The 23,735-nt window shown below is 40.7% G+C and overlaps 1 protein-coding gene across 1 annotated transcript in view; it reads right to left on the bottom strand.

Moving 5' to 3' along the window:
* Window positions 1-6,807: 6,807 nt before the first annotated feature.
* RESF1 (retroelement silencing factor 1) overlaps window positions 6,808-23,735 on the bottom strand; it is a 28,336-nt gene continuing 11,408 nt past the window's right edge. The window contains exons 3-6 of the mRNA XM_027726583.2: window positions 17,515-17,599; window positions 9,934-15,331; window positions 8,237-8,311; window positions 6,808-7,035 (exon numbers count right to left, since the gene is read on the bottom strand). Coding sequence (XP_027582384.1) covers window positions 6,893-7,035; window positions 8,237-8,311; window positions 9,934-15,292 — 5,577 coding nt within the window. The 5' untranslated portion in view covers window positions 15,293-15,331; window positions 17,515-17,599 and the 3' untranslated portion in view covers window positions 6,808-6,892. The remainder of the gene's footprint in view (window positions 7,036-8,236; window positions 8,312-9,933; window positions 15,332-17,514; window positions 17,600-23,735) is intronic.

Below are 23,735 nucleotides of genomic sequence, written 5' to 3'. Positions count from 1 at the left end.
ACTCAGCCCTTTCACTGAGGTAACAGGCAGTGCAGGGGTCAGCACACAGCAGTTTCTCTCTGTTGTACTTTCCTATGGTCCAGTGTAGCTCCTCCATGGGCTGCAGTTTCTTTTGGGTGATAATGACAGCTGTTTCAGCATGGGCTCATCCATGGGCCACGGTACCTCTGAGGAAGTATCTGCTCCAGTGTGACTTCCCCATGAGCAGCACTTTGGTAATATCTGCTCCATCATGGAGCACCTTCAAATTTGGTGTTCCCTGTGCTGTTTCACTCTTGTTTCCTCCTCCTCTTTCTCTTTGCTGTTTTCTATCCTTTACTTAAATATGTTTTCCCAGAGCACCACCAGTTTGAGTGGTGGGCTCAGCTGTGTCTTGCAGTGGATGCATTGTGGACCCAGCTGGGGGCACCTCCTGACCTCACACAGAGGCACCTCCTGCAGACTCTCCACTGCCAAAACACTGACACCCAGTATAAAATTATATCGCTATTATGGGGCTGGGAGGGACCAAACAAAAAACAACCCACACGTGTATCTTTATTAATCAAATAAGAAACCACTAGCCTGCCATGAACTATGTTTTCGATTCCAGATTCCCTCCAGGCTCTTATCTCATTAAGACATTGCCTAGAGTCAGAACAAAAGGGACATCTCCCCCTGACTAAACCAAGGAGCCTCCCCCCCTCAAACATACCTATTTGTTAATTTTGAATTTATTCATCGGGTAGTTGACATCTAAGTCATTGCTGATCTTTCAGAAGAGAAGTTTCAATAAGTAAAATGGCACATTTTCAATCCACTTTGTGCTTCCTGCAAATTGTATCCACATCAGAATTAAATGTGAATGTGTACACCAACCAACGGTGACAAAGCAAACAGGGCTACAGAAAGAGACTTCTGAAATCCCAGGAAGACCTCTGAGCAGCCATATGCAGGAAACAGCACTTGCAGCTACAGCAACATGTCTAGTCCTCACTGACTATGCATTTGACCCTTCTCCTGTTCCCAGCACACAGACCAATGGAGTAAGCGAGGTTCTCATCACAACACTGCAGAGCAGCTCTGCAGTTTCTTATCTCCTTTGCCACAAAATGTCCCAGGAGTACAGAAAAGCTGAAAGCTGCTGCCAGACAGCAGTGGGACTTCTCATCTTACTCCACTTTTTTTCCCTGAGAGCCTTTCTTTACACTGTGTATGGAAAACCTATCATCTCAGTGCTAAATGAATATGAGTCTAAAGCATTCTGGGACTAGGGTTCACAAACAGATCCAGTACAAATATGCTCAGGATGCAGTCATTACTAAGCATCTCTTTTATATCGCTCATTGTATTAGGATGCAGCTTTTTCAAATATGTCTGTGAGACACAGAAGTGACTGACCCAGAATATATGTTGTTATAGCAGACTATAAAGATGTCTTTCAACATTAATACTACGAAACCAGCAAAGTTTACGAAGCCATTAAACCTGTAGAACTTACCTTATTTATATACATAGTTGCCTCCAAATACTAAGCATGTCATAATTTTGTCCTTTATTTGAGCTCTCTTTCCCATACTCTTTCTATAAAGAGTATCTTTTTGTCATAACAACATTTTAAAATTTAAGGTTTAGGGACTCATGCATGTTTAAGTCTTGTCTGCAGCTGCTTAAGGTCTTACCAAGGAGAAATTTGCTTTGGATGTACTTGTACATCAGAACAGGTTTCAGCCATAGTAAGTTGCATGAGGTGTAGAGCAGAAATGCTGAGGAGCAACACGTGGTTTCTCTAAGAAAAGCTTTTCTTGTTCACTCTCCTGTCAAGCTGCTCATTTATATTGTAGTTGCTGGAGATGCCCACATGTGAAATAGGCAGTCGTATTTGCTCCTCTGCTATGCGGGTCTGTCAAGCCAGCAGGTCCACAATAAGAGGTTTCATGTTAACATGTGACAATTATGGAATGTATCCAGATTGCTTATTCAACGGAGCAGATGGTCTCCAGGCTTTTGTTCCTTGCAGGTACTCCTTGTAGCCATAATGCTGCTTCTTGCAGCCCTAACACTTTCTCTACTACAGGTAATTTCTTTTGAGCAGCTGTCTGAATGGATAGTGGCCAATTCACGAGTCACAGCAATATCCAATAAAAGAGATTCCAATATTGGCAAAATCACTATGATGGTAATACACTGGAGACTGGAACTGCACAGAGCAGTTTAGAATAACAGCAACCTGCTGAATATGGCATTACTGAAACCACTGAAGCCACTGAACCCAAATTACGTTTAAAGGACATTTGTTATGGAGCTTGACAGATTCCAACTACATAACAGTTCCTGACATATCTTGAGGATAACTGCCACTGAACTAATTATTCCATGTTGATAATGTTTGCATGTGCCCAAAGGACTTGCTGAATCTCAGAACTAAGTGCTCCAAAGCTCCCACTGCCATGGGCATGCTCTATGCATGCAAGGAAGAAGTAAACATTTTCCTTATCTTGTCAAGGTGTTACAGTAATGAGCACAAAAGCTGGAAACAGGGAACCATTTTCCCCTTGGAGTCTTAATACTGATGAACAGACAGCAAACAAAGTAAAAACAAAAAGTTGCCTGGCTTAAATGCAGACTGGGGTAGGCTTTGCATGGTTGAGCTGGTAGCACTGGAGCTAAGAGGTCAGGAAAAGACAGCTTTGCCAGGATGAAAACAGGCTGGAGGCTTTGCACACAGTAAAAGACAAGTCAGAGACCAGGAAGATCAGAAAAAGATTTAAAAAGAGAAGGTGGTAGTTGCAACTTTGCAAATTAAACAAGAAGCCTCAGGAGGTGAAGAAGTGAGTTCATGAAGGCAAGGTCTAGGAAGGCAGAAAGACAAGGATTGAGACAGGGAGAGGTAAGTGTAGCCACTACAGCCAAGTTTAAAGGAAGACTTAGCTTAAAGGATCAGATATCTAAAATAAAGGCTGAATTGTAGATAACAACCTAGGTCTGCCACCAAGAAAATCACTCTTGATTGGAAAGCAGAGCACACACCTTTCTAGCACTCATGTTAATGACTCGTTAATTCATGTTTCCCTGCATGGTTGGTTTGGTTTTTCTTTCCTTGATGCCCTGCTCTATTCATGGTTTACAGATCACTGCATGACTGGACACATGGCAAGACAGCGGGTGTGATTTACAACAGATCATGACAATTATGTGAAGTAAATGGCACTGTTACACAGACTTCCACTCTACAGACCTCCTTGAACATCATATCACTAGATGTTGGGGCAGGGGCTCTGGAGCAGATGTGAGTCATTTTTACACAAGCATTGCTGCCTCAAGCCAAAAACAGGCATCTCCTGGACAGGACATCCTTCAGGGCCATGGCTTCATCACACGATTAGAAACCAGCTCTTCTGAGTATCCCTAGTTTTACCTGTTGGAAGTGAGTAAGAGGAGGCAAATGTTCTTGGGAGACACACTGCGTGCCTTTCCTCAACTCCCACACTAAGTTACTCTTGAGTTTCGTGAGGACCTGTATTTCTCCATGCAAACCTGCAAAAGTTCATTACATCCCATTCTCCAATTAATTAATGAAGATGGTAATGACAGCCCCAGTATCAATTGCTTAAGAATGCAGTAGTTGCTAGCTGGACTTTTTAACACTGACCACAGACAGTATTGCTCCAAGCCCAGTTGGTCAGCTAATTTTCCACATACAGCATGGGTCACTTATCCAAACTCTCTCTCCTCAATTTGGCTACAAGAATACTATGAGAAACCATGTCAAAAGTCTTGTTAAACAACAGTTTGTACAGTCCACTTGTCCACAGAATGTGTCATCTCATCATAAGGCCATCAGGTTGGACAGGTATGATTTACCCTTTGTAAATCCAATCTGACCATTCAAATTTTTCTTTACTGCACTTTGGTAGTCATGACTTCAAGGATTGTTTTCTAATCTTCCCAAAGAAAGAGGTCAGGCTGGCTGACCAGTCTCCTGTAGCAATGTGGATCGTCTTCTTGTCTTTGAAAATGGATAGCAAATTACATATATGTTTTTTTCACACTTATCCAGAACCTCATCCGTTATTCTCTTGGGACACAAAGACAAGAATGATAGAAGTGGTAGCTCTTTCTACCGACACAGAAATTTTCCTAGAAGGAAATGGGAAGGAGAAGACAGACACCAACAGGACAGGATGTTGCACACCACATCCTACAGTTCTGTGTCTGCCAGGGCTCAGCAGGAACCAGCAGCTCCTAAAGGCAGGGGCCAGAAGCTGAGGGAGATACCACAACCAGCAAGGCAGGGTCCTCACCAGCCAAGGCCCCAAACCTGGGCCCATGAGCAGGGGGTGTGAGTGGAGGACATATAGGACCATTAAGATCTATTAGTGCTCTCAGAGCCATGACAGGATCCATGGTGTGGACAAAGTAACCTTACCAGAGACGTTCATACTGCAAGTGTTTAAGTACAGGCAACAACCCGACAATGGGCACACATCACATCTGTGATGGGCACCTTCAGTGCTAGGGAATGACCTCATGCTCACATCTGTCAGTTCAAGCAACACAGCCCTAGTTTCCACAGAGCATCTTGCCTATCCAAGGCCAAGGGCTTGCTGTAGTATGGCTTCAGTCAGCACTATAAGGAGCAGGAGAAATGGCAACTGATGAAGAGCATCTGGCAGTCTTCAGTGCCAGATGCATGCAGCAATCATGCAGTAAGTGTAGCACAGGCTACAGGCCAGATCTAAGTGCAAAGTAAAGGCTTTCAAGACAGCTACTGAACTGTACAATAACCAACCAACATAAGAACCAAGCAGAAAGTACATGGCCACTCTATCCCAAAGATCCTAACCAGACCAAAAGAGTAGGCACAAGTCACCATGTAAACATCGTCACAGAGCCAAGATTCACTCCTTGGTATATGAGAGAAGATGTAGCTGTATCCACTGGGACTCAAAACTGACATTCTCACTTACTGGATGCACAAGGTCAGAAGCAAACTTCTCCAAATATTTAGAATATAAACATCATGGGTCACTGGATTCAATAATTTCCTATTGAAAAGAATTCACCCAAGCATTTAAGTCAGCTTCATGTATCATTGTGCAGAACAAAACCCAGACTAAATTCTTGACAGGAACCGTGTGTTGTTTTTACTGGGTACACTTAAGGCTGCAATGAATCTTCCCCAGTGCAGGCAGTATAATACAGGTAACTAAACTCCCATGAAAATGCAAAATAAAATCTTCTCAGAGTTGCCAACACTATTACAAAATCCTTCAGAGACAACAATCTCCACAGACTAATAGTTTGGCATCCAGCCAGAAAAACAAACAAACAAAAGTCTAAGTTACTAGGACTGCTGTGCCAGATGGAATTAAAATCTTCCCAAATAGTTTCCCAGTTTGAGAGAATAAACATACATTTGATGGAAGGTGAGGACTTCTGTCTCCCCAAAAAGCCTATTTTTAATTGAGCATACAGAGAGAGTTAGGATATTGGGATATTATGCTCCACTGGATAATTAGAGATGCCTGCACACATGCCTAGTCACCAACGGAGTAGTACTGAAGGCTTGCCAGCCAATTCCCAATTCCAAGTCAGAGCAGGAATGAAAAAAACCAAGCTGAAGAAGACAGAACACATTTCTGATGCTTCCTTAACGTGCTGTTAAGATTTCATTAGAAAAATCTTATGCTTAAGTCCAGTTCTCACTTGAACACGGAAGATCCAGCATTTATTTCAAACCTGCTTTTGATCTAAAGGACTATTTTCAATGCCTATTTAACTGCAATAAACACAGCTTGATACTTTTTAACTAAGAAAAAAAAAGACAAGGCATAGTCCTCCAAAGTTTATTTCAAGTATAAAAGTCATTCAATGAAATATCTACAGGTTTTTCTTTGAGCATAAAGGTTTAACAAGATAGAATCAAGTACGAAATTTCTGAAAAAATATTATTTGATTCAAAATTTTGAATAATGAAAAGGCACTTAAACAAAAGATACCCAGCAACAAATATAACTCTTCTGTCACAGTGAATGTGAAATCAAACATTATCTAAGACTTTATAATAAAAGAAATTAATTACAGTCTGTTTAAATTGAGCAACATGGTCCAGACAAGAGTGAATTCAAACTCCCTGCACTTCAACAATAGCACTTTTCTTTCAAGTGTAAAGAAAGCTAGAGAAAGAAAGAAAAACAAGAGAAGTCTTCACTCAACTAACACTTTACAGCACTGTTTACAGCACTGAGTTAAAACTAAGAACTCAATTCAATTTGTACAAGTTCCACAAAAACAAATGTAACAAAACTGGGTAGCAGCATAGATACTTCATAAATACCCCTGATCTGTATGCTCGATTTGAGGGCTTTAAAGTTCTATTCCCAGTTTAAAAAAAAAAAAAGGTTTCTATAAAAACAAAAGCCTTTATAGAAGCAAAACAATCAGACTAGCATAAGTGGAAAATAGAAGTGTAATGCTTGGAAACCCACTGCAATCCCTTTCCAGTAGAAATATTCTTCCACTGCCAGTAATGGAAAATACCACAAGTAAAGTTTTTGAGAATCAGAAAAGAGGCTGTGGCAATTTAAATGAGTTTGATCTTTGTTTTGGTCAAGATTCAAAAAAACTCCCCTATCTTAAAAAAAAAAAAAAAAATTCAGACATGCCTAAAGAAACAGTACATTTAACATCAGCATCTGCAGCACCAAAGTATATTTGTGCAATAAATACAAAAGATATCAATTATTCACAAATATGAGGAAAATAGGGGGGGAAATTCTAAACACCTACCAAAAAAACTGTAGTTTTTTACAATTATTCAGAAATATTAAGTAAACTGAAAAAAAAGCATCTTAGTGGTGGCATTTTTTTCTCAGTGATACTGAGTAAGACCTCTGATACAGGAGCGCTATCAAGGCTTTTGCATCTTTTTTTCCAGATACATTTTCCTGTAGGTCTGAAACATCTCTTTTGAGTCCTTGCTTGGAATGTGAAGAGTCTCTCCATCTCCATCCAGGATCTGTATAGCTGTATCAAGTGGAATACTGTCCTCAGCTGCAAGACAGACAAGCAGGTTAAAGCAAGAGTCTGAGCGTCAAAGGACTCTACTCCTTCTGCATGTGGTACTTAGGGCCCTCCAGTGTCAAAAAGGATGCCACAAACTTCCTTCCTAAAGCAGCAGGTGCCTCAGATTTAAATCAATCTCCAATGCATCTTTAAGCACAAAATGGCCATTTGGGTGTCTTCACAACCGAGATTTCTGAAGAATATTAAGAAAGGTGTGATGGAAAACGTGCATTTTTGAAACTAAGAGAAGAAGCAAGAGGAAGGGCTAAAAGGATGGCAGGGACCAATAGCCAAGGACACAGGCAACAGCATTAAAAGATGTAGATGTTGCAGAATATGTTGCTTGCATCAACACCACAACACAGATATGAGCATGCAAGTCCTCTGCTGACAAGTTAAGAAGCGGATGGCAACATGGCTACAGCATGCTGAATGTACCATTTTGTTTCCTTTCAGATGAGTAGAAAAACAAGACTATAGCTAGAAAGATACTTAAAGCAAAGAAGCAAAGACAGTTGGGAGCAACCTCACCCAAGAGGTTTGCAAACAAAGGATGGAACAAGCAAGATCCTGAGATGAAAGATGCCGTTATTGTAACAGTTGACTCCTAAACAGTATAGAAGACCATCCGAAAAGCAATTTGCCAATCAAATGAAACAAGGAAGATGTAGTAGTGGCCCCACTTTTCCTTTATGTGTCATACAAGTAATCTTGACCAGACTACTGGGACACAGGTCCTGGAACTTGTGAGCACAGGTGTATGCATGGACAGCAGCAACGTACTGTGAAAGCCAGATTAAAAAAAAAAATCACTTTCTGTTTTTAAAGGCTCACACTGGATTTTGCTATATCACTTCCTACATTTTAAAGTGTGAAAGAGCTAGCTTGGTCTTTACCTACAATTTAAAACTGTACTTGAATGTTGTTACCAGTGCTACACCCAAGTCAACAGCACACAGGTATGCAGGAAAATTTCAACTATCTCCAACAGTATATTCGTACAGCAGTAAAAAGCTCCACCGATCTTTGAAACTCATATGTCTACTCTACAGTATCCATTTAATCAGCAGAACTAGTAAAGAATAAGTTGGAATCCTTTATTAGGGTTTGCTACTGTAAATGAACACTTAATACCAAGCAAAGACTATTTAGCTTATATTTCAAACTGGATACTCAGAAGTCATTTCACCTGTAGAGATCTCTTCCAGTTTCTTTTGCTTCAGTGGTTCACATTTTAACCAATCTTCTTTTTTACTCTTGACACCTAAAAAGAAAATTTAAAAAAAAAAATTTGGGCCTTCCTATATCACAAGTTTTGGTCTCTATTCAGCATCGAGTTTTAACATATATACTAGCACATGCAAAAGGAAATTCCCTTTGGGTGTGAAAATGACTGCAAGGGCTGCTATGTGCAATTTAGGATTTGGCTTTATTTAAAAATCAGATACAGAATTTGACATAAATATGCTTCACAATGCACCATGTAAGATGCTGAAAGATTTGGGACAGGAAAGAAGAGGAGGGAAAAGGGCAGCTTAAAGCAACGATGGCAAAGGTTATGGGGACTTTGTGCAGGATATGTCAGACCTAAGCTCTCTCTCTTCCTCAGTGGCATAAAAGATCCCTCCCTCCACTGTCTGCCCAGCCAGACTTACGTATATCCAGGTGAACACTGAATACAGATCAGATCACCTTTGGTAACTATGCCAAAAGAATCTACTTTCTACAAACAAGCCAAGCTGTTCTTTTTCAGCTTAACACACGGCTATGGTCTGTCAGAGAACTAGCTATGATATCTCAGCCTTCAGCTTCTAGAGTCTCATGTAGCACTAAATCTGATGAGAAACTTGTTTAAACATGTCTTAAAATGGCTTTTGGTGGTCTCTTTGTAAACACATGCTTTCTTCTTCCCAACACCCCCCACGACAAGTATATCCCATGCAGGAATGTCCTAAGGTGTTTCATTGGACCTTGTAAACCCCTTCCTGTGATTGGGTGTTCCTGTAAGCCCCTTGAGACTTCTAATCGGTTAACCTGTGATTCTCCCTAACCCTATAAAAGTAACATTCCCAACAATAAACTCTCTCTTGCCTCCTCTCCACGCCCGGTGTGCTGTCTCTGTACCAGCCATGGGACCACGTGGGTGCTGAGGGGAGGGGAGGGCACCTCTCCCCTCCAGGCTCGGGGCCTGAGAAACCCTTAGTGCTGGAGTTCCCTTTCCCCATCCCTCAAGACGTCGGAATGGTTCTTCAGATGGAGATGGAAGTAGAACTGGGCTCCCCCACGTCGTGGGTGGGGAAAGGGATCCAGAACTGGTGCCACCGTGTGAGGAAACGAATTTTACTGAACTCTTCTATGAAGATAGGTTGATTCCTAAGGCACAGATGCGGGAATCTGTGTTCCCCGGCGCCCCGAAGTTTAAGCTGTTCGAAGTGTTAGCAGACTGCAGCTGTTTTGAACACTTCATCAATCCTCCTGACACAGGTAGGAAGCAAACTTCGGCATACTCCCTAAACCTCTCCCCCTGTAAACCTGTAACTACAAGAAGCGTGCATGCCTCTTTAAGAGAGAAAAAGAAAGCTTAAAGAACATATTTAATTCCATCTGCAAGTCATCTAATAAGACTGCTTTGCTAACCTGAAAGATAGTTACCACGCCAGCATGGCGAAAAAAGGGTTAAAGCTGCTAGAAACAGCTCCGCAGCAATCTCCCTGCGTGGCTCCCGGCCCCGGCCGGCCCCACCGTGCCACGGCTCCGGGGAAGCCCCGACATCAGCCAGCCCCGCTCCTGTCTCATGTTTCCACTGTCTGTAGTTTCAGACAACACGAACTGAAAAAGGAGTACATACTTCTTACTTACAAATAAATAATCAAGATAGCGTCATACCTGCTACAACGACTTTATCTCTTTCCAGGGAATTCTTCACAGCTAAGCTTTCTTCGCCACTGGTTGGATTTCTGAACAGTATGTCTGGACACAGCTTAAACTCAAGTACTTCCTGCTTGCATGGTTTCTCGACTGCTGAGGCAGACGCACCTTTTTTCGAATCACTGTTTTGTGACACTTTGGTCTTTCGATGCCAGACGGGTCTGACAGGTGATGTCTCTAATTTTGTCAGGTATATGCGTTCCTGTGCCGTACGTTTAAATGCAACCCTGTTCAGGTAGTGTTTTTTTGGTTCCTTTTGAAGATGCAACTTCAGTCTGTTATTTCTTCTACTTATGTATAGCAGGTTTTTATCAGGAAACATTTTCTCAGAGCACTTGTCTTTGTTTTGACCATCGAGACGTCTTTCTTTGTTAGAAAAGTAGTTTTTAGACATGGGAGAAGATAGAGCCCTTTTTCTCTGTAGTTTAAGCACAGAGTGATCTGCTAAGGAACTCTTCGGTTTCCAGACATTTTCTCCATTCAATCTTTTAGCTCTGTCAGAATTTATCATGCAACTATGTGTAATTTGCTTAAAATTCTTTCCTTCAGATTGTTTCGGTCTTTCATCTTCCACCTTTGCTTTCTTAAGTTCTCTCTTCCCCATCAGGTTTTCCTTCATCTTCCGTTTGTATGGCTGCTCCTGTGAAGGATGAACTTTCACAGATTTATGCGGAGAGTATTTTGTGTTTTTTGACTTAAAGTCTACAGCGCCAAAATTTGAGAACCTTACAGCATCAGCTCGGTAACTATTCAGCTTTTTACGTTTTATTTCTGCTGGTAGTTTGTCTTTCTCTTTGACATTAATTCCTACATCTTGCCCAAGCATCTCCTTTTCTTTACTACAGTTCTGTCCTTCAGCTGAGTTCTCTTCACAAGTTTTAATATTTTGCCTTTGATTGACTTCAGAGTGCTTAATTTCTACAGTTTCTGATTTCATAAATTTGTGAATGTGCTTTTTGGATTTCATGGTCAAAGTTGGTTTGGTTTTATCTCTTGAAAATAACTCAGTTTTGAAAACTCTCTCCTTTCCAGATGACTTTGTCATGTTGTCTGCATGTGTGTGACCAGTTTTCTCCAGCAATTCTTCTGAAACTGTCTGATGTTCATTTTTGTCAGAATGAAATTCTTTGCTTGGCAGCGGGGTTCCTTTGTCACTTTGCAGCTCTTCCTTCTGGCTGCTGCATTTATACTTATCAGCATCTTGGTTTTCAAAACAATTAGGTGGTCCAGTATTTTCCTGTTTTATTGTAGGCAGTATGTGTTCATTATTGATGTTCAGACTAGGTTTTTTGTTCATTGCAGAGGTGTATATGCAAATATCTTCTTTATTTTTGCTAATACTGGTTTGGATTTCTTCAGAAATTGTCTGGGTTCCCACTGCACAGTGTTTTTTTATTAGGGCCTCAGATTTACTGTTGTTTTCTTGTCTCTCTGCAGAGCTACTATTTTCAGCTTTTGAAAGTTGATAATCATTTTTCTCTGAACCAGATGTTCCTGATTTACTGGGACAGTGTGGCATTTTACATCCTACAGATACACAACCCGGTAATGAACAATCTTCATTTTTTTCACTGGAGTTGGAATTTTCTTGTGGTTTTTTTTCCTTCTTACACAGACTCTGACTAGGCAGAACACTGCCTTCAGGGTTCTCCTCAGCTGAAGCCTCTTCTGACTGTTGACTCACTGCTCTCTTGTCACTAGAGGGACACTGTTTGTGTTCAGGAAACAGCTCTTGAACCTGATCAGAGCTTAACACTGCAATTTTTATCTGATTTACTGGGTCTTTCAAATTAGAATTCTTGTCACAAATTTTAATCTTTCTTTGAGGTTGATTCTCCATCCCTTCAGCCACAGAATGACTTTGTGCTGGTTCTTTTCTTAGCATATCAGCACTTTGAAGGCCATATGGAAACTCTTTCACTAGTTCAGACAGCTGATTTTTTAGGTATTTACAAGGTTTTTCTCCAAAAGAGTTTATTTCTTCCTCTGTGCTATTTTTAGTGGGTATGGCATTTTGTTTACTGTGGTCTCCTGGAACAGTGGATGCATTTGTTTCAGCAGTTATGCTGATAGAAGAACCTAGTGAATGTTGAGCTAACTTCTGGTTTAAATTAGCAAGATTTTCTAAGCAATTTTCAGGATGCTTGAAAGATGCCTCAGATGACACATTTTGTTCTGAGGTAGAAACTACCTTAAGAGGATTGCCACTGCTTTCTTTGCTTTCTTTCTCTAAATGACTCATCGTGCTACCATGCAAAATCTTATCCGCTTTACTCATGCAGCTTGATGATTCTCCCAACATCTTTAGCAGCAAGCTCTCTTTCTGGGGAGTGTTATTGCTCAGCCCATTTTTATGCAAGTCCGGACGTTGTTCCTTTTCCCTTGCATCAGATCCTTTTCCTTCTGATGTATGTGTCTCATACACTGACCTGAAGATGCCTGCTATTTGTGGATTATAAAATTTATCACCTTCTACAAGAGAACATACACTAGAAATACGAAACATCTGATCTTCCAACACAGCTGTGGATGTATCTCCTGTCTCTAACATAGTTTGCCTGTCTTTATGATCTCCTACACCTTCTTGGGAGATTTGACTAGAGAAATTTATGCCCGATTCAGGAAAAGAAATCTTGTTTTGTAATTCAAGTTGCAGATTTTCTCTGGTATCTTGTGCAGATTGGCTAACCTTCCTTTGGTTTTCATTATATGAATCATTTCCATTCACACTGGTTTTTACTCCTCTGTTTTCATCACCTAATTTGATCTGTTGCAAATGCGAGTCCACTTGCTGTTCCAGAATACAATCACTGGGTGATGACCAAGCATTTTCTATTGCTCCTTTGTCAGTATTTGCCACATTTAAACCATTTCCCCCCGCTTCTTGCAAGCTAACTGTGCTCTCCAAATCAATCACTGGATAGGTTTTATCTTCAGATGTTGGGATTTTGTCTGCTTGCTCACTCTGTGTTCTCTGTTCAGAAAGTACTAAAGGAGAGACAACTGCAACCTGAGGTTCAAAATTTTTTATCAAACTAGAAGTCAGTGTATCAAGTTTTTGTCCTACAGAGGTAGTTGTTACAGGCAACACTGCTTCATCCATACTAACCAGAACATTATTTTGTTCTCTCTTGTTTGTGTTTTGGCTGGAGGGTGAAATCTGATTTGCTGTGGGGCTTTCGCTTGACTGGTTTTTTTGCACATTTACAGATTCTGATGAATGCTTCCGCCACAAGCTCAGACACGCAGTTAGCTCTTCCATAGTGTAAGTACAATTGATCTGTTTACAGGATGTATTTTCAGTAAACGGCATTTTTTTCTGAGCTACCTCATTCTGGAATTTAGCTTCACCAGATTTAGTTATTTCCAATACAGGAGAGTTTGTGTGAACCACAGATGCCTGTTCACCTTTCAATCTGTCTACGTTCCTCTCACTAGTGTCTTTTTGCAAGCTTCCACCTGAGACAGATGTATCTACCATTTGTTTGTCATTACACAGGAGACTAGTCAGTATTTTATCAGCAGTAGCACCAGCTGTCTTCTCTTTCAATGCATTTGTGCTACTTAATACAAACTGAAGAAACGATGAGTTCTCGGGGTTAATTTGCACACTCTTTGATGCAATTTTGACAGAGCTACCTGCTTGACCAAAACATGAAGCGTTGTTCAAGGAAACTGCAGTTTCTTGAGAAGAGGCCAAGGCATGAACATCCTGTTGTTCCACAGTGGGAGTGCTCTCAGGATTATTTAACTGAGCTGGGAGTTTGCTCTGAGAGGGAATAGGAGCTAAGCTTGATGGAAGGCTTCCCTGCACCACCTGCGGGTTACTTTGAGTCCCCTCTAATCTTCTGTTATCAGCATTGGCTAGATTTTTGTCTTTTCTTTCTTCATGTGAAATCTTAAGCGTTTGACTCTCTGTCATCATTGTTTGAGTTGAGGAAGGTGGTACATTTTGTTTGGGCACCCATGGAAGACAATTAGCAGGAGTACACTGATAACCGTAGGGAGGAGGGGGAGCGCTTCTGTCATGCTTTGAAGCTGCTAATAATTTTCTTTTAAAAAGCCTTTCAAGCAGGGGCCAGTTTTTTTTAATACGGTACAGCCTCTCAGCATCCCAAGCTGGTCTGTCCTTTACAATTTTTCTTTCATCTGCTGATGATGAATAAAGTTGAGAATTAACAGGTCCATTCATTAAATTACTGGTCTGGCTTTCTTGAACTGAAGGAGGATCACTCGGTGGCTTTGAAGAAAGAGCTTCTATTTCTTTCACAATATCAAACAGGTCTTCGGGAATGCCGGAGGATGGCACAGTCATTTCATTAAAAGAACCATTTGCTGTCACACTTCCATTTGAACTACAGAAACTCTTAACTGATTGACTGACTTCTCCATATTGCTGCTTCTGACAGTGTTGCTGAATGCTGTTAAAACCAGAAGAATTTTTTGGATCCAGTGGGCTCCTCTGTTGGCTAAGGGTGTATCCATTAGATATGTTTTGTACTTCCTGTGGTACACCTATTGAAGATTGTGCAGCAGCTCTTGAAACACAGTTGGCAGGCAACAAAGATGGTGCAGAACATCCTCTAGGAGCTTGTGATTCCATCTGACTTGGCTGAAATTGTGGGACCTGTACATTTGTTTCAGCATTTTGATTCACTGAGTATGAACCTTTGCACTGAGTATTGGACTGAAATATATGGTTTTGGACTTGTTGCCTGGATGTACCAAAAGACACAGAATTATTCTGGGTATGAGTGCTACTTTGATATAATGCTGCAAATCTCACAGAATTTTGCTGCAGTATTTGTGGCTGCGCAGTGTAAGTGCTTGTAGCAGCATACTGAGGTCCCTGATGTACACTCCTCACACTATTTCCAGCATTCATTTGAGAAGACAGGGGAGGTACATTTCTACAGGAATAACTGTAGGCATTAGAGACTGGCCAAGAAGTCTGAACCATCTCTGCCTGAGAAGGTGACTGCTGAATGGGAGGTTTCTGAGCTGGTACATACATCTGTGGATGTTGTTTAACTGAGTATTTTGACATAAAAAAATTATTACCAGTCACAGATGCTCCTGGTAAGGTCTGATCAGAAGTTTTGAATCCTTCAGCATTCATAAGAGGGAAGGTAACCTTGACAGCTGGCAGATACACAAACTGGTTACTTTCAGCATAAGTGCATGCATTTGTAGAGGAGCTGGCATTTGTCTGAGGAAAGGCATGTCCATTAGAAAGCAACTGAGTGTGATAAGGTCCTTCACTTTGAAGGTTCATATTTGCATTAGCATTCTGGACTGGTCCTCCATTCCAGTCCATCTTCTCTTGATTTCTTTTTCTTCAGGTAAACCCAAAATGCTAAAAAAAAATGCTTAAAAATATTACAATCTTAATCTTTTGATCAAAACCTATTTCACTTACTAAGAAGTGATTCAGAATGCATTATGAACAGAACTGTTGAACTTAAATTGCTAGGTAGGAGAGCAACCCCACTGGCACATCCCATGGACATCAATGCTATCAATGTCCAAGTTGCATAAATTATTTCCCAGAACGCTGTTAAGGTACAAAAAGAGCAGCAACTAACAACCCTATTGACTGTCTAATGACTAACAAAATCCTCACATTATCCTGCTAATTCTATTATCATTCAACTTTTTAATTTAACAATAGATGGCTATATTTACCTTCTCATCCAAAAACAATGGAAAAAAAACCCCAAGGTATTTGTACAACAGGGCACAATGAGCAATGCTTAAGAGCTGAGCATGAGAAGCATCAGCAGAATAAAATACAGGCCAGAGTTTTCAGATGAGAAGACCTGATTTCAGTTATACCTTCAAATACAACAAAAAAAAATGAAAAAATGAACTTGGGTTTAGTAAAAACCTCTCACAAAAATGTGGCCCACTAGTTTTAATTTTGAGGAATATAACTCTGCCTCTAGTGAACTGTAAGGAAAGCTCTCATAATTCTAATGCTGTAGCATTAACTTACACAGCTGGGAGAAGGCATGAAGCATGGAGATGACATCATCACTTCTACTACTGCAGTACACACACCTTCAGGAGGTGACAAAGTGAAGTACTGAGGCCTGAACAACAGGCCCTGAGCCAAAGTTGACCTCTAGATGAACCTTCCAACCAACTAACATTATACTTATCTGTGTATCTCATCATGGCTGGGCTTCGCAGTTTTAGCCAATGAGTAGATACACAGATCCCCCTAATCTGTGTATCTACTCATTGGCTAAAACTACATATAATTGTTAGTGAAATACATAGTATGATAGGACTACACCTGTGTATCTGCTCATTAACAAAATACATGTGCTTTTTAGTAAGATATATTAGTATCTGCTCATTACTAAATAATATTTGTATCTGTTCATTAATGAAATATGTATGATTGTTAGCAAATTATGACACTTCTCTTTCTGTATTCAGAGACTGGTCAAGGCCATGGAAGTAGATGCCTGGCCTTGTTTAGCAGTAGATAGTCAAGGCTGACTCCACTGGTTTTCCCCTTGAGCCCTGGGCCAAGCTTTGGGTGGAACCCAGGAGGAGAAGGAAAACAGATGTTTTTCCACACAAGTAGTTATGTAAGCTTGTTTTTTCAACAGTGTAAAAGCTGGACCCTCTCACAGCGAAGATGGAGACCTCACCTATGAGTGGACGCACTGCGTAGGATTTCCCAGTTACCGGGAATGGTTCTTCAATCCCTTGCTGTGACCGGGACTCCCCAGCTGACGTGCGGATCTGGACAGTGGTAACGTATCAGGGTAACTGGTGATGTATCCTTCCTAATCACTATAGGCACTCTTTGTAATAATGATTAGGTGCATTACTGGCCTTATCCTTTTGTAATTCTTTGCTGTTTTGCACTATAGTAAAATTACACACTTGTTCCTCAGAGTTGGTGTCTGTGTGTCTTGTGCTGACCCTCGTTCTCGTTTGGCAAAACACAAAGTCACGCATCTCTATGTCTCCATGTGTTATATTGCAGAATGTACATACATTACCAACAAGCCCAACTGTGTGAGCATGTTACTCTGTAAAGTTGTTAGAGACAATGGCTTCAAAGCCAAACTTTATTTCAGTCTTCAAAATGACAACCTACAAGCATGAATGCAGCCTGCATCTCAACAAGTTCCTCTCAGTATGGTCAAATCCAGCTAGGACATAATAAACACCTTACTTTGTGCAAGGTATTAGACAGTTTCTCAACAAAATGTTTCATGCCACTTCTCCCAGATCCCCCAAGGTTCCTGACTTTCCTTCATGGCCTCTTTTAGATTTTAACACTCTTCTGATTTCAAGCTTGGGAATCAGAAGTTTCACTCATATCTAGCCTATAAAAAATAAGACTCAGTGTTACAATTTTCCAGGTGTTATTTTCAAGATTCAAAGATAGCTCTTTCTTCACTCTACCTTTTACCTCCTCTGCTCTCATAGGACACCAATAACAAAAGAAAACCAGAAAACAAGGTTGCATATGAAATCAGCAAAAAACAGCAACAGCAGTGTTAAGGCAATACTTACAGTGATGCAGGAATCTTAGATGAGACAACAGGCTTTTGCATCCAATGTAAAGATTTCAGACTGCTACTGTTACACAGGGTATTTCCTGAAAAATGATCAGAGAATAAAACAACCATGTCCTTGAATTAGATAACTGTTGAAGAAATTTAAGACACATTTTCTAGAAACATGACTAACGGAGGCAAACAAGACTAGGATGACAACCAGTAGTAAATGTAAAATCCTTGCTAGAGGAGGAACTTTGACTACATGCAACACACAACTTCACCAAGAGTAAAATCCAATTATTGTCACTATCAAAACAATAAAAATGACTACAACCTTGGTTCGTCAATCATCATTATTAGCTGGATTACGAAAATTAAGTTTGCAATTCTCATCACAACCTTAAAAATTCTTTAATAAAGCTTAAAAAAGCTTTAATACAATGAAACATGCTACTTTAAAAAGCAATACTTGGCAGAGAGCGCTCGTCTTAGGAAGAATATTTGAGAAGTTCAGTGTCAGCACAACACTCGGAAAGATAACAAGAAGACTACTGCTCACATGTGCCTGCTTCACTCGTTCAGCTGCTACCTTCTCACCTTAACCACAAGCCTCAGAAATCATCAGCCATGACTACACAATGAACTGTCAATTTTTGATGGACAGCACATAAAAAGGAATGAAGACATCCCCACTGAATGTAGAAGTAACACCACAGCTCTTTAACAAATTTACCTGACTAAAATGCTTACCCCCCTAGACTTCTCCATCAGATAGTTTTAGGCATGTCTCTGGCCTGTGTCTTATTTGATGTCCCTAAATCTCTCCGTGGAGACACCACACAGAGATTTGAGGGGAAATCGGGCCACCTATATAAAGACCAGCAAGTCCAACTGTTACAGCTGTTCATTCCAGGGAAGAAGGAATAATACAGCTGTTAGGTATGGAGAGGTGAAGTTTCCCTTGATCCTGTGGAAAGGAATTAAGTTTGAGCATACCTGAAAGTGAGATTAAGACGCAAACAAGGCCAGATGTTGGATTCCAAAATAAGTCAACTTTATTTTCTAAAACAAAAGGAGAGGGGAGGAAGGAAATAAGGAAAACATAAAAGTAGGAAAAGCCAAGAGAAATTTCTAGAAGCACAGAAATGGGGTTATGTGCTGGTTTAAAGGTAAACCAGCAGGGGAAATGAACTCAACTCAAAAGAGAGATTATAAATCAGAATAACAATTTAATAAAATAATACAGTAAGTACGATTATACAGACAAACAATTGGTTTTAACCCACAAAACCCACATGTATAACCCAGCACCCTGGGGCATGAACAGAGTGGTGTTCTTTGGGCCCCCTGAGTCCAAAGTAAAGGGAGAGGGGAAAAACCTGTTGGTGAGAGTGCTGTTGCAGTCTGGTCAAGAGCGGTGATTGCAGTCCGGTCGAGAGTGGTGGTCTCAGTCTGTTTGAGAGTGGTGGTCTGCAGTCTTCCTCTGGATCCCACGAGTGGTTGAAAATGTTCCAAGACTCCAAGATTATATATTCTCCAGTTCAGGCAGGAATGCTCAGTACTTCCCTCAGGGCGAGGAGTTCCACAAAGGGTATGAGGACAGAAGCACCCTCCTATCTCGCAGGCCTTTTAACACCCAGTTTATAGCCTGAGTCGTCAGGCTGCTCTGGGAAGAGGGTGCAAATAGTCTATTGACAACAGTTTCTGGAAAATGGCATGGAAGGCTATAGAAAACACAGTTTTGGGTTACACCCATCCAGTGATGAACTGGTCCCAGCTGTTCTAATTAGGACAGGTTACCACCACCATGGGCTCAGTACTGGCTTGTAGATTTAGTTCTCCATGGTGGTGAGATCTCCTTCTGGGGAGGGCAAGGAAGACAAACCCATTGACCTGTCCCTACCACTTTTGTGTTGACTTCTCATCCCCAGTCAGGTACAAAATCAGGGTCCTTTTATACCTTATCAACCATTATTGTGCAAAGTGCTATCAGTGGGACTGTAGTCGAATCTTCTGTTCTTTGTGGTTGTGTTGTATGGAATATTTCTTGGTAGAAGGTATACTTGGTAGTAGTTGTATGAAACACTTCCTGGTATCAAGCCAAAGAAGGAGAGCACACAGCTTGTACCCTACTTCACATTCCTCCCCGACGCCATGGCAACACAACCTGACCTCCATCTGGCTTCCATGATCATCATGGGCCCCATCACATATTGAGCTTTGCATTTTCTTCACTGTTTTATGCTTCCAACACTTCTCACATACCCCTTTCTAGGACTGTGTATGGAGATTCCTCCCTTGGGGACACCTCCAAGGTTACTCCTCGAGGCTGAGCAAAAGAGTTATGCCCACAGGCATTGGTATGAGTGAGCAATATCAATCTCTGCTCAATTATTTTGCTAGCTTTATTATATATTATAAATACATTATACAGTACATTATATATTGCTTCAATATATAATGTACTGTAATTACAGTTACCTATCTAGACTGTGTAGTAACTAATTCTGAGTAAGTCCTTTAATCTAACCAGTATTATCATCAATATCGTCAGTATTATTACCTGTTCAATCTGTTTAGATGTAGAAAGGCAAGGTTTGCCTTGGTCCAAGAATGTGGAGAGGAACTAGGTTCTAAACATTCCCACAAGTGAGATTAAGGTACAAACAAGTCCAAATATTGGATTCCAAAACAATAATTCAACTTTTTTTTCTAACACAAAAAGAGCAGAGGAAAAGAAGGAAAATAGAAAAGTAGGAAAAAGCCAAGAGCAACTTCTAGAAGCACAGAAAAGGAGTTACCACCACCATGGGCTCTGCGCTGGCTTGCAGGGTCAGTCCTCCGTCTCCTCACGGTCGTCTTCTCTGGTCTTCTTTTGTGATTTCTTGTCCCGTAGTCTTCGACAGCAAGCAAACCAGAAGGCAAAAGTGGCAGCAGCTCCCGCAGCAGCAGCCCTCTGTGCCACATTAGGCACTGCTAAAGTGTCCTCGTATCTTGTACGAAATTCAACAGAAACATGAGTAACAGTATTTTAATTAAAGAACAGGTAGCCTCTGAATGCCCATTGGCTGGTTCCCCAACAAATACCTCATTTGGGAGGGTGAGTCCTTGCCATGTAGCATTTCTCTGACTGCATTGGACGCTTTTTATTTAAGGCAACTTTTTTGTAACAATTTTTTATTAACAGTACGGATTTCTTAATAAAAATACCTAATTTTTAGCTCTTTCAATTAAAATAACTACTTTTTGATTACAGCAACCTGCCTCCAGCAGGTTTTCAACTAAATCAACTTGCCTCCTCTAGCTTGCTTCTTGCAGTCTTTACCCAACCTACTTCCTCCTCCAAATGCAAATATCAAGTCTCCTAGGCTCTTTAATTGTCATAAGGCCTGGGTTTTAGTCAGATGGCCACCCTCTCTATTCCTTGCTGTGCACACATTCCACCTGGAATTGGAATACGAATTACACATCCAACGTTTCTCCTAAAAGTATTGAAACAGAACAAGGCCTGAAGAGTTAACTCTGAATGCATGCTCTGAGCAAAGAAACAAAGAACCAAGATTTAAGGACTAATGGAAGATAATATTTTACCAAAGAATGCAGACACAGTGACACGAGAGAACATAAAGTAAGAGCACAGGAAAACAAAGAGCACTAAAAATGCTAACATACATATAAAAAGACATATGGAAGGAACACAGAGAGAGATAAGGGGAAAGAGAAGGACCAGGGTCCAGAAACTCCTGCCAAATATCAGAAATTCCTGCCAAATTTCAGAAACTTCTGCCAAATACATGTTGGAGTCAGTAGAATTAAAGAAAGTTCAAAAGTTTACCTGAGGGACAGGAGCAAAATGACGACCCCCAAGGCTGAAGTAACAGGAAGTACCACCAAGATTCTCCCCAAAATGATGACCCCGCCCCTGACTCTGCCTGCTATGAATATTATAACTAGACGTTGCAATAATATGAATACGCACATAAAGATGATGTAATCTCTCTCAAAAATTGTATAGATAGTCTGACTTTTCACTGACTGCTTTGGAACTCTTTGTCCAGCACGAGTTGGGAGTTCCCCAACGTTGCCTGTGTAATAGTCAAATAGACTCGAGAATTTTAATTCGAAAATATTAAAGGATTTATTAAAGGCAAATAAGCAAATCAGCGCGCTGGGTGACCGGGGAAGTCTCCTGGCTTCACCAGCGGTCTGCAAAGAACAACAACTAAGACTCCATCTTTTATACCCTTCGCAACCACCTCCCCCTCAGTCTCATGTCATCTTGTCATTGGTCCCTGTTTCGTGGGCTTTGTCCTGCTTGGTTTCTGCTTCGCGGGCTCTACCCACATTGGTTTCCATTTTGTAGGCTTTTTCAGCACTGGTTTCCGTTTCACGGGCTTTGTCCTGTTGCTGAGGGAGGATAACCACTGATTCCGTTATAGTCTTTAAGGTCAGCCATGTTGAAATTCTCTTAACGGAGACAGTAGTTTCCTTTCACAGTTCTTGTGGTTGACCTTTTATTACTTCTTTCTTTATAAGTATACTTAAAACAGATACATTAAAAATAATAGGATATCTTATTCAACTTATCACTATAGTAACATAGCTTTTGTGGTTTGACATTACCTATAGCCAGTCTAGCAGAATATAAGTTTGCGGTTTGACATTTCTGCAGCCTACTACCTAGCAACTCTGGTAAAACGTCAGCTTAAACTTTATTAGACAAAGCCTAATATTATTAGTAAGTCATTTACCCTTACCTTTGTTAGTTATTATAGCACTTATTACAAACTTTATTTAACAGTAAACTTAATTTGATAAGCAAATTTTTAATTCAGCTTTAATCAACCACCTGAAATACATACCTCGCTGCTTAAAGACTAAAAATTGTCTCTGAGCAGTTCCATTGCGCCTTTTGGGGCACAAAATTGGCATCACCAGGTATACATCAACTCCTGGGCTGTTTTTGCAGGGTGCACCACTGGAAGCAGAGTCCTTCACATCCATACTGGGAAAATTTGCGGCTGAATTCTTCGTGAAGAAACATAGGCTATGCCCATTCATGTAGTTTGGCTGTCAGCCAGATTCATTCCTATTCTTCTTGTCCCATGGCCAAGGCCATTCCAAACGCCAAAGTAGATGTCACTGCTGTGATCAGAGTGGTGGCAAACATTGACACCTATAAATTAAGTAACTGCAGTCCAAGAGTAGCAGATGAAAGTAAAGAAAACTTTAGCCCAAGCCTTTAATTTACACAGTGACTACCCCACTGTAAAATCTTCACTTTCCCTTACAGGTATCATTACTTAAATTGGGACTAGGACAGTGGTTGACCAAAACCACTATGCTTTTATGGCAATGTCCAAAACACAGTGATTGCACGTTATTACTAAATCTTTTGGGATAACCGAAGGGAACATTTCCTCAGCTCTGAGCTGCCTTCAAGCAGCCAAGGGCATGTGCTGCAGTATCTGGAATCTTAAGAGAAGGTGACAGAGAATCCCACTTGCTAAAACTCTGACAGTAAATGACACCTGCTTGTAAATGACACCTGCTTGCCTGGCAGCTCTTGGTAAACTTTACATGTAATGAAAACACAAGCTTAGCTGTTGCTTATGTGTTGACCTAGATTGGAGATGCTACTACTAAACAAATCTTCTCTGTCTTATCTCTGGATTTACACCAAGACAGATCTGTGATCCATCCCACAGATTGAATAAAGGCCTGGCACCAAAATTAAGAAATTAAGATTAAGAAGATAATATTGAAGTTTGCACCCCTGATATCAAATGGGGCTCATGCATGAAGAGAATTCTCCTGGGAGAGTCTGACATTTCTCAGTACACTCTAACAAGTTGTTTCCTACCTCTCCGAACATGGACTTCAGCAAACAGAAGATTCCAAGAATTGAATAGACAATAATTCAGCAGCAGGTTAACAAAACTTGGCTCACCCATTTCTGCTTTTGGACTTGTAGCAGCCAGTCTCATTTAACTTGAAGTATTTAAAATTAATTCAGTATGCTTGACTTATGGTGTCATAGAAAGACGGCCTGAATCAACTCAACGTGCCTAAAGGAAAGAGTTTGTACAGACCAAGAATTCTTGTTTTCCTCTGTTCATAAATGTATTTTAGATGTCACAGCAGCACCAGCATACAGGGGTTTTCTTGCCACAAGAATTCTTAGCCGTTAAGTAGGAGATAATTTGTTGCAAATTACCTAAATCTCAGAGTGAC

This window comes from Pipra filicauda, unplaced genomic scaffold (genome assembly GCF_003945595.2).
Source record: "Pipra filicauda isolate LSUMZ 115617 unplaced genomic scaffold, ASM394559v2 scaffold2_size9829703_pilon, whole genome shotgun sequence".
NCBI classification, from domain to species: domain Eukaryota; kingdom Metazoa; phylum Chordata; class Aves; order Passeriformes; family Pipridae; genus Pipra; species Pipra filicauda.
The sequence above is the reverse complement of the archived record's forward strand: the minus strand, read 5'-3'. Positions and strand labels throughout refer to the sequence as shown.